Genomic DNA, 11,637 nt, shown 5'->3' on the forward strand with positions numbered 1-11,637 from the left:
ATTGTGATTGCAATACTGGAGGAGGTGAAATGGGGTAGTAGATGATCCAATGAAAGTTCCAGCTGGTAGATAGATGGCCACTGTGCACTATTACTTACAAACCTACTAGCCAGTTTACCTCTGTAGGTCTTTTCATTAAAGAATGGCAGAAGGCCACATGGACTCAGAGCATGAGTGGTGTGTAAATTTAAGAGGATTGAGAGGTGGCTAATTTGATCCATTTTCTGCAAGCAAATTGAAAGTTTCCCTGGTGCAAATGGCATGGAGGAAGGCCCACAAATGCACCAAGGATAACTGCACTCTTCTATTCTATTGCATGTCCGAAACGCGTATAATATACATCATTAGTTCATTACCTAATATTAGCATGCAGTGCAAAAGGGTGTCTTATCGTTCTCTAACTGCTTAAAAATATAAATATCATTATTATCTAACGGTTTAAACTTTTAAATCACAGTTTATATAGTTATAAGCTTTGAGATTAATTGATTATTTAGCATTACACGAAGTGCTTGCCATGGATATATGTGCAGTCTTCTTCTAAAAAGTTATGGAAGTCATTCACAAGCTATTCTTAGTAGTATAAATTAATTTCATAGGTTGGAATCTTCAAGGGAGTTATGGTGGTCAGGCATAAATTGCTGCCACTCCACCTCAATTCAAGATTAGAGGATTCCCTCTCTCTCTCTCTCTCTCTCTCTCTCTCTCTCAAAATTTTCATTTGATGTGAATGAGGATGTGGATGGGACCTGGAAGAGGAACTATTGCATGTGGATATTAATGCTAGGGTTATAGTTAATTTCCTTGCAGTATGCAGTTACTGCTATAGTACCATGCATCCTTCCTACATCTCCTTTAGTAATAGAACAAACAAAGAAAATAAATTAGGGGGCATCTTCTCTCTAGTTGAAGAATAAAATAATTTCTAAATAATATTATACTTATAAAAAGAGTTATATTTTTTTGCGTTCGGTTGCAATACTAAGAATAATATTAATATTGTGAGAATGTTACCCATAGTATATTAGTTAATACTAGATTTGATGGTGCTTAACTACAATCCGTGAATAATAATAAAATCAAACGAACAACTAACGAAAGATTTATAAACAAGAGTCTAACTATAATAATAATTTTTTAACTCAGTCATTTAGATCTATCTAGCAGTCACCCAATTGGAGGAAATTCCTGCAGATAAAGCTTACAGAAGATCTGATCCCCATTAACTACATGTTGTCCAAAAACAGAACTGGGCCTCCATGGATCAAGAGGCTTCATGCAATTAGCACCAGATAATTATCGTATTTCCTATTTTACCCTTCTAAAATTATATCAATCTATCCTTTAATAGTTTAATTATTGACTTGGACCAATGCCGAGATCAAAAGGGATACCGAATCAAAGGATACTCATCTCGGACACCACATGTGGATTTAAAGTTCATATACCAACCTAATTCAAATTTTGTATGTCTCTCCGTAGGAAAACAATCTCCTCAAGTGACAAAATATATCCAAAAAAGAAGTCACAAAAAGATTATTATTATTATTATTATTATTAAGTAGGTAGATTGTTTTCGTGCTACATCCCCAACTTTATTAATCCCATTTCTCATATCGTTCTAAAAAAAAAATCTTCTGCATGAACTAAATGATGTCTTTTAATATAATTTTGATAGGAATCCTACCCCTAAGGTCTTGCAATTGTAACTTGGTTTGGGCTCTTTAGTAATCAAAAAGAAAAAGAAATGGGCCCTATATATATATATATATATATATATATATATATATATATTGTGAGGAAATGCTCTGTCCTTTCGAGGACCACAAAGTAATCAATGGTTAGGTGTAGGTTAATAAAAAAATCCACCTACTTTGAAGTCATTAGTTATGATGAATTTATGAGGGTCACAGTATATGTACAATTAGACATATGTAATATTATATATGAATTGAATTATGGGGTACAAATGTGTCTACTTAGCTTAGAAATGTCATAGTATTGATGTTAATGGCCCCATGCAGAACGGTTGGAAATGTCATAGTAAGAATCACAGTACCTTGCAAAGGAGGAAGAAAAAAATAATACTATTTTTCATGAGAAAAGTCTATAAGCAAATATTGTTAGAAATCATCAATCAATTATAACGGGATACATAAATAGAGATATAAGAGATAGGACAACGGTTCCCCACATTTGGTTAGAAATAGACTAACATCACTAGAATATAGTAGTATCAAACATAAAACAACAGATATAAGCACTAAGCCATAACCTGGGGCGAAGGAGATAAGATTGAAATTAGACTCTAGAAACAAGTCTCCAACTTAATAGTCGCCGATAGTTAAAATGCATAGGATTGACAGGCGTAAAAATCTTCAAACAATATCCTCCACTTCTTAGGAACTAGTTCCAGGAGAAGAAAGGAGAGGCCACACAAATCCCGGTGTAACCTACACCGTTATGGATCTAAACCCATGAGGAGCTCGGCCTAACGGTGCTATAAAAGTTGGAAGCCCAAATCTTGGGGAGCTTAAAATAATATAGTGGGCTTTTAATGGGCCCAGAAGTGGGAGGCGGTTGCAGGGTTGTAAATCGAAAATGTGTAAAAGGTAGCGTGTTAAATGTAAATTTCTCCCTAATTTTTTTTTAAAAAACAACTTGAGATCTCGATGCATTCTCAACGGCAGATCGGCGACGCCCAAGTTCTTATGCAACGCTCCTCGTGCGAACACCGAAAGAAGCAACCCGCTTTTGTGACCCAAATCGCGTAATCGCTACAGATTCTACTGGGTGGGACCCAATACATCGGGTCATGTATTTATCCCCGTGGGTTGGATAGTGACCTTTGACGGTCTACTTCGTGCCCCGACTCAGACCTCGGGCCATCCTTTGGTTCCAAAGATATTTTGATCCATCGAGGGATTTAATTCACCGTTTCGGGGGGGAGAGAGGGGAGGAGAGCAGGGATTTCGTTGGGAAGGAGAAATTATGGCTTGGAGGCGCGTTATCACGAAGGTACACGATCAATTCCCCAATTTCCTCTTCCTTTTCCTTTTGATGCGATTTCGTATCGGTGGAAGTTTTCAATTGATGAGAAATGGGTATTTTCTTTTGAACCTTCTCTGCGCGCATGTGATCAATCGATATGTATGGAAGTCGTTCTATTGTGAGCGATCTAATGATGATTACGTTGTAGTCCACGAGAGCACCATTTTAATTGAAACATTAGGGTTTGTGGCGTCTCACGGTAGTCCGATGTCGTAGTACGAAAGAAAGGAAGCACCTTGTTAGTTCGATGAATCTTGATTGATTAGGATTCGAAGAAGCAGAAGAATAGAAGAAATTCCATGTGAAAAATAAAAACCTACTTTCGATGTTTATTTCCCGAACATCTAGTATAACTGCTTCATAGCTATTCTAATGCTTCGTTGCTTCCTTATGTAATAGATGACCTTGAAGGTCTGAACTCCCTTACGCGCTAGGTTTTGCTTTATGGTTTTATTAGTCATGCCTTTTATCAGTGCTGGAAGGAAACGAACAACTTCATCTTGATACTTTATCTTATAGTATCAGTACTAGAGCCATATTAAAGATGCATTGTAGTGGCACTTTAGATATTTTTGCTTTATGTTACCCCTGATGGATGCTGGTATGTACTATATACTATATACAATCATGTCATCATTTGTTTATTATGAAGAATTCAAGTTCATTTTGTGAAGTATGATTATTTTCATCACTTTCTTAGCTCGATAATGCAACTTCATTTGCTTTATAATAGGTCGTAAAGAACCAACTGGAGCATTCACATTTTTATGGTTTAGGTGGCCGCCCTCGTCTTACAACATTCACCACTGAGGGTGGTGGGGGTATGCACATCTCGTTCCCTGATTTCTGCTTTTCTCTGATCTTAGCTTTGAAATATTAATTTTGAAGTTGTGCACTTAACTGGGGTGGTCATAGTGTTCTAAAGACATGATATACTTTAAATTTCTGTGTGATGTTAGATTTGGAAATTGTCATTTGAAGATTATTTAAGCATAAGTATCTGGTTATTGGTGGTACTGAGCTTGTATATTTTGTAACATGATTTCCCTTTTGGGTGGTGATGTACTGATGTTTAAAGAGCAGAAAGTACTATCAGACAGAATCCTAAAATGACAAGAGTATCCTATAAAGAGGTGTTAAGAGTTTGAAAGTCTTAAGGGATAGAGTAGCGGTGCATTTGTCATTAATTTAAATGAGTTTTAACTGCTCTATCTATAGTGCTTTTGCTCTATAAATATTACCATCCTATCTCTCTCTATATGTAAGCTTGCTTTATTTTCTTGGGATCCTAAGTTATAATTCAAGCAGGTTTTGATCTATTATCATTAGGTGGTGCTACTTGAAGATAATCAAATTAACCTTTTTCGATAGAATCCCTACGCAATTCTTTCTTTGCTAAGAAACTATAACCATGTAATCCATATATACTATGATGCATAAGGTGACTTGAGCTCAAGTTCTACACAAGTCTGTATCACATTCTTGGTTTTTGTTTGCTTTGGTTAATCTACTGCTCATAGCGGGTTAATTGATGAAATAATTCTTCTTTATTATACTGATTTCTATATGCTTCTGACTATAGGTAAGAGACTTGGAGGTTTCCATGAAAGATACCAGTCAAGCTATGTTGGTAATTTTGCTCGCAGATCAAGGGAGGTGGAGGGATCAAATGACATATCATTGCTGAAGGAGCTTTATAGAAGTGATCCAGAAAGAGTCATAAGACTATTTGAAAGTCAGCCGTCACTGCATTCTAATCCTTCTGCACTAGCTGAGTATGTCAAAGCTCTAGTCAAGGTTGACAGGCTGGATGAAAGTTCGTTGCTCAAGTCACTGCAAAGAGGTAATAGAAGATATACCTATCTGGTCACAAATACGTCGTCTAGAAAATATCTTGTGTGTTATGATCTTGTTATTTTAAAAGCATAATATTATATTGACCTTATAGGACACTTCAAATAGTCTAGACCATGGCTTAGCTATAAGTTCAAGAACCTAATTAATTAGTCATGTGGCCCCGTGACATTTTACCTAATTTCAGACCTTTCTCATAATTCGAGGTTCACTGTTTACAAGTTTAGTTTTATTGTAGATTATGGAAGGAATTTTGCTGGCAAATTGAATCGCAGAATCTTGTAGAATATTGTGTTTCCTTTTTCTTGACAACTTGCCACACATAATTTCTGTGTTTCAATTTATCTGTTGTTGTCTCATATATTCTGTAAGAAGACTGTGATTGTGTGGTTCTTAAGGTTGTCTAATGATACTCTTATTTTTTTTAATCATCCATGAGATATGTATATGTAGTACTTGGTATGTAGATTTAATGGTTAGATATTTTTCTCCCTTTCTCAAATATGCTTTAACAGGAATTTAAACTAATTCTTAGGTTTGCACAGTTTATGTAGGTAGTAATAGAGTTCTAAATTCCAATAGTGTGCCCAACAGCCCAACTTTTAGGAGGATATTGGTATTGAGGTTATCTTAGGAAGCTACTAACCATGCTAGAACTGCCGTTCACTATATCTTTTTTCCTTCTTGAAATGCTACATTAGATAAGAAAAAGATACAAACAAAATTTCAATATGCATTGGAATGATCAGTAGTCTACTTTTGATTTACTTGTTTCTCAATTTATTAATTTTGGTTGCTTTTTCATTCTGATATCACTTTTTTGTGATATTATTCTGTACTATAAGTCTATAATGTCCAGTTCTGTTTCATTAATTGTTTTGTTTTACGTTGCACACTTGCACTATGTACACAATTTTGCCAATAGCCAATATGAGGTCTCTGGTCTAAACTGCTGTCAGATATCAATTTATTCCTACAACATTTAGATTTTAGAGCCATAAATAGAAAAATATTATCAAATGATGTACATAATGTTCCATTTCATGTGTCTCTCTGTCAGTTATATTCATTTCTCTCATTTGGACAGTAGCATCTCTTTGGGCTTTTTGATGTTTCTGGTTTACTAATTTTGGTCATTTCCATGTTTCATTATCATATTGTCAATATTACTGCCTCTTGAGTTTGGGTTAGTATGTTCTTTCATAGGGTTATTACTTATTAATCTCATGTACATTTATGATTTGCTCTATGAGACCTGGATGATCATGTTATAAATGTTTATGAAGGCATTGCTAGTTCACCAAGGGAAGAAGAAAGCATTAGTAGTATTCCAGTTTTGAAGAATGTAGGCCAAATGACAAAGGATGGAATTCTTGGTACTGCAAGTGCTCCTATTCACATGGTGACAGCAGAAACTGGTCAATTCAAGGACCAGTTGTGGCGTACCTTCCGTACAATAGCACTCACTTTTCTTCTAATATCAGGAGTTGGAGCCCTAATTGAGGATAGAGGAATTAGTAAAGGTTTGATTTTCATAAGCTACAATTATCTACTTTATTGTTGAAACTTGGTTGGTTGAGTTTAATTTTAGTCAACGGAAGATAAATTTCTAGTTGAAATTTTCTACAGGCCTTGGTTTACATGAAGAGGTTCAGCCAAGCATGGATTCTGGAACAAAATTCAGCGATGTAAAAGGTGTTGATGAAGCTAAAGCTGAACTTGAGGAAATTGTGCACTATCTACGTGACCCTAAGGTATAGGGAAACTCATTGGAATATGTCATATTATATTATGAGAGTTTACAAGTTCATATTCATTTCTCAAAAATAAGAGGATTTTATATTCATTTTGACTTACTGCGAGGAAATTTGTTTGTGTCTGTGCCTTCCATGTTTTTGCAAAGTTTCTTAAGGAATTCTATATTTTGTTGCTGGAGGTTCTGCTTATGATATTCTCCTGCTGGTATACAATTATATAGTTAGGTCTTCTTTTGAAGAAAAATAGCCTTCACAGGTTGCTGATTAGGTGACAAGTAATAATCTCACCTCTTTCCTATCTTGTTTTGTCATCTCATGTCAGTACACTAATATTTAGTAGCTACTGGATTGCAATGTGACAAATATGTGAGAGACTATCATTTGTTTCTATTCCGAAAGTTACATTTTGAGGTGATAAAGTGACTTTGAGAATCGCTTTCAATCTTTACCAGGTTTCTTATCATCGGCTCATCCTAGAAGAGTGACTTGACCTCCGCTTTATCTATATGTTGTTTATTCTACGTAAAGAGCTTTCTTATGATTATGAGTTATCTGGATTTTGGACTACATGCTTTCCTGAGAGGAATTGAGGGGGTTAGCTGAAGTGGAATTGCATGCTCATCATTTATTTTCTCTAACACATCACTGTAACACCTATTTATTGATTTAATTTTCTTTTAAGTTTTATTCATCTCTGTGGAACAAATATCCTGTGTTCAGTCAGTTTTTCTTCTCATGTTGAGCTACATTATTCGTGTGAAAAATACTTGTATTCACCCAAAATAATAAGTTGTTCTTTTTTGTCTTTCTAGCGTTTCACTCGTCTTGGTGGAAAGCTCCCAAAAGGTGTCTTGCTTGTTGGTCCACCAGGCACGGGAAAGACTATGTTAGCGAGGGCTATTGCAGGAGAAGCAGGTGTTCCTTTCTTCTCATGCAGTGGCAGTGAGTTTGAGGAGATGTTTGTGGGTGTTGGAGCTAGGAGAGTCCGGGACCTCTTCGCTGCAGCAAAAAAGCGATCCCCCTGTATAATTTTTATTGATGAGATTGATGCAATAGGTGGGAGCCGCAATCCGAAGGATCAACAGTATATGAAGATGACGCTTAATCAGTTGCTTGTTGAGCTGGATGGCTTTAAGCAGAATGAGGGGATTATTGTCATTGCTGCAACCAATTTCCCTGAATCGCTGGACAAAGCTCTTGTCAGGCCTGGACGGTTTGATCGTCATATTGCTGTTCCTAATCCCGATGTTGAGGGCCGAAGGCAAATCATGGAAGCCCACATGTCAAAGGTAAAGGGCTGATATGTATTGTCCTGAATTTCATATAGATTCATCTAATTTAGGGTGACCAATTCATTTTTTCTTTTTGAGTAAAGGAAACCGTTGAATTAAAAGCTATATCAACATTTTTTAGCAGTTCTTGTACAACTAGACAAAGCACAGGTGGTTAGTATTATTGCGGAAATAAAAGGATCCTAAGGAATATAAATAAAAAATGCATGCTGATTCTGAAGGCAAGCTTGAGCTCTTATAAATACTTGACATTAATGTCGTGCAGGTCTTGAAGGGAGATGATGTAGATTTGATGATCATCGCCAGGGGAACACCTGGTTTTTCTGGAGCAGACCTTGCTAACCTGGTGAATGTTGCTGCTCTTAAGGCAGCTATGGATGGGGCCAAAGCTGTGACCATGGCTGATCTTGAGTATGCCAAGGACAGAATCATGATGGGCAGCGAGCGGAAATCAGCAGTTATCTCAGATGAAAGTAGGAAACTGACTGCTTACCACGAGGGTGGGCATGCCCTTGTAGCCATCCACACTGATGGTGCTCTATCGGTCCACAAGGCTACCATTGTGCCCCGAGGGATGTCCCTTGGTATGGTTGCTCAATTGCCTGACAAGGATGAGACCAGTATTTCACGTAAGCAAATGCTTGCAAGGTTGGATGTTTGCATGGGGGGACGAGTGGCTGAAGAACTTATATTTGGAGAGAACGAGGTGACTTCTGGTGCTTCCTCAGATCTCCAGCAAGCAACATCCCTGGCTAGAGCCATGGTCACAAAGTATGGGATGAGCAAGCAGGTGGGTCTTGTTGCACACAACTATGATGACAATGGAAAGAGCATGAGCACGGAGACGAGGCTACTTATTGAGGAGGAGGTGAAGGACTTCCTCGAGAAGGCATATAATAATGCAAAAACTATTCTGACCACTCACAACAAAGAGCTCCATGCCCTTGCTAATGCCCTTCTAGAGCACGAGACATTGACTGGTGCTCAAATAAAGAAGTTACTGGCACAGCTGAACAATCATCAACTGCAGCAACAACTGCAGGTGGTAGAAGCCCCACAAACTGCCCCATCTACGCCATCAACGCCTTCTGCCGCTGCGCAAGCTGCAGCTGCTGCAGCTGCAGCAGCACAAGCAGCAGCATCTGCTGCTGCAGAAGCAGCGGCCAAAGCTAAAGGAGTTGCAGAGCCAGTTGTGGGATCGTAGCAGCTAAGTAGATATTGAGAATTATGTATACTTATCTATGCTGCAGGTTATTTTACAATTTGAAAGACAGCTAGGAGCTGACAGAGTTGGGAAATTGATATTGAGCTAGTTAGCACTGCAAGCGAGTAAAATCTATTGTATGTAGACATCTATTTATGTTTTACTTGACAATGCAGTAAGGACAATAAGGAATAGACGTTCATGACAGTCATCTTGTTGATCTAGCTTTCAAATTCTGTCTTCTCGTTGTGAGATTCTTCTTGATTTCCAAATAAATTTCAATCAAATGTATCGAATCGATCTTTCTCCTCACAAAGATGTTATATGTGCAGGCATCCTGATAATGTACTCTTTCTTTTCTCAAAGACGTCTGTTCTCTCTCGGAACTAGTGGTGGTACTCTATGACAGGCATGAATTTACTCGTACATGCACCAAAAAAAAAAAAAAAAAAAAAAAAAAAAAAACGACATATACTGTGTACATGCATGCATTCATATATTCTCAAACATGTACCATATAGTACGTACAATGAAATAAGTATAAGGCATCCACATTCACTAATTAGCTCTTCGGAAGCAATAAGCAAACGAAGCAATCCTTCCTCTCGATTTCTTCTTTCCTGCAACCGGCTTCCCGTTGCCACTATCAAAACTCCCACCACTTATTCCGTTATCCGCTGCAGTTATCCCGGAAGGCGGCACGGGGATATCCTCCTCCGCAGGAGGCGCGAGTTGCCAATCGCCATCCTCCCCGAGCACCATGCCCTTGTTCTTCTCAACCCACCACGACCCCGGAACCAAGCACTCGTCCTTCAAGAATTCCGACGACTTATTCACCAACGCCACGCTCCTCTTCACCTTGAGCTCGAACTCTCCCTCCTCTCCATTCCACCCGGCCACTGAATGCAGTATCCCCTGCAGGTTATGATAGTCTCCCAGGTTCCTGGAATCCTTCAAAAACGGCGACTTCCGGGTGTCGACGACGAGCTCATCCCCGATGAAGGCATACCCAAGCAGCCCGCTCGGATACTGCGGGATGACGTCGATCTTATTCTTGACGTGGAGGACCCTTAGGTTGGGGCGGTTTGCCAACCTCCTTTTGAATTCCTTGTTACCGACTTGAGGGCTGCCGAAGACGACGGCGGTGACTGGGAGCTCGTCGTTGACGATATTTTCGACTATGTCGAACGCGCTAAGGATGGAGAGGGCGGCGCCGAGGCTGTGGCCTACGCAGACGATGCTGAGGCTCTCGTTCTTGTACCTCGCCGTGAGCTCTCTCACTGCCCCAAGGAGGTGATCTCGGGCGCTTAGTTTGGAGAAGGGCGATTTGGTATCGCTTGAGGTGTACATAATGTACCAACCCTTCATGACCTTAGGCGTCTCCCCCTCGCCGTCTTTAGGGGAAACGATGGATTCGATGTTGACGAGCTCGGGTTGGAGGACGTCGACCCACTCGAGCGGGCGAATGGTGCCGCGCCACGCGACGTAGATAACGCGGCGGCCGGTAGCAGCGGCGGCAGCGTCGGTGGAGACGGCGACGTAGCCGACCCAGTTGGACTCCTTACTCCAGGCTTCGCGGGAGTAGGAGAAGAGGAGGAAGCCGGCGGGGAGGGAGGAGACCTCAGAGGTGGCGTAGAGGTAGGAGGCGACGGAGAGGTCGGCGGCTGCAGGGAAGAGGACTCTTTGGAGGAGGGAAGACTTGGAGTAGCGGCAGCTGCCGCAGTACTTGGAATGCGGGTCGCTGTTGAAGGAGTCGTAGGTGACTTGACAGAGGTCGCCGCAGAGGAGGATGAGGCGGCGGAGGGAGAGGTCGAGGGGGTCGAGGAGGCCCGACCAGTGGCTCGACCCGAGGAGCTCGGTCCATGAAGGGTTGGACTTCTTTGCTTCTTCTCCTCCTCCTCCTCTTCCCTTAGACATGTTTAATTTTGGATATGGGATTGGATTGCGTTGAGAGATTGGAAGGAAGAGAGAAAGAGGAGATACCTTTGATTGTTGCAGGATAGGATACAGATTGATTGGTAGGCATTTTTGATAAGAAGTGGGATCCACAGATGGAGTAGAACGATTGGCGGCACAAAGTACGATATTTATTCTTAATTCCTTGCATTCATGACGATGACTACTCCATCTCCCTGTGCTTTACTTTCCACCTCTTGATAAGCTAAATTTATCAAAAGCACAGGATGGTTAATTCCACCTCGCTTACTAACTCTCCATTGTAGTCTGTGATGACAATGACCGCCCATCTCCCGCTCCTTGTCCTTTTGGAAGGCCAGGTCAGTGTAGTGAAGACATTTTTCCCCAATTATTTGAAATATGCATAGTGAAACACAATTCAACTTGGAAAATTATGTCTCATGCCCATTATCTTGAACTCAATTAACAGTAGTCATAAAAGACGAAACTAGCTGTAAATTAACAGTACATAATTCTCCTCGATATTACCACGGATCAACGGTTTTACCTAAAATGAAAACAT

General features: G+C 39.8%; 2 protein-coding genes across 2 annotated transcripts; one reads left to right on the forward strand and one right to left on the reverse strand.

Moving 5' to 3' along the window:
- Positions 1-2,850: 2,850 nt before the first annotated feature.
- On the forward strand, positions 2,851-9,474 carry LOC140785090 (ATP-dependent zinc metalloprotease FTSH 5, mitochondrial). The gene is made up of 7 exons (XM_073132817.1): positions 2,851-3,018; positions 3,785-3,872; positions 4,634-4,894; positions 6,192-6,428; positions 6,535-6,659; positions 7,475-7,951; positions 8,220-9,474. Exons 1-7 carry the CDS (start codon positions 2,992-2,994, stop codon positions 9,156-9,158), a joined length of 2,154 nt encoding a protein of 717 aa, XP_072988918.1. The 5' UTR covers positions 2,851-2,991; the 3' UTR covers positions 9,159-9,474.
- A 156-nt stretch (positions 9,475-9,630) lies between these two features.
- On the reverse strand, positions 9,631-11,290 carry LOC140785104 (phospholipase A1-II 5). The gene has a single exon (XM_073132841.1). The coding sequence runs from the start codon at positions 11,073-11,075 to the stop codon at positions 9,717-9,719; it is 1,359 nt and encodes a 452-aa protein (XP_072988942.1). The 5' UTR covers positions 11,076-11,290; the 3' UTR covers positions 9,631-9,716.
- Positions 11,291-11,637: the final 347 nt, after the last annotated feature.

This window comes from Typha latifolia, chromosome 1, assembly GCF_019914945.1.
Source record: "Typha latifolia isolate L0001 chromosome 1, TyphaL0001v2, whole genome shotgun sequence".
Taxonomy (NCBI): domain Eukaryota; kingdom Viridiplantae; phylum Streptophyta; class Magnoliopsida; order Poales; family Typhaceae; genus Typha; species Typha latifolia.

Excerpts from the sequence above, each read along its gene's own strand:
- LOC140785104 (XM_073132841.1), bottom strand. The coding sequence starts at position 11,075 with ATGTCTAAGGGAAGAGGAGGAGGAGGAGAAGAAGCAAAGAAGTCCAAC.
- LOC140785090 (XM_073132817.1), top strand. The coding sequence starts at position 2,992 with ATGGCTTGGAGGCGCGTTATCACGAAG. Across the intron at positions 3,019-3,784 it reads GGAGGCGCGTTATCACGAAG|GTCGTAAAGAACCAACTGGA; the intron begins GTACACGATCAA and ends GCTTTATAATAG. Across the intron at positions 7,952-8,219 it reads TGGAAGCCCACATGTCAAAG|GTCTTGAAGGGAGATGATGT; the intron begins GTAAAGGGCTGA and ends AATGTCGTGCAG.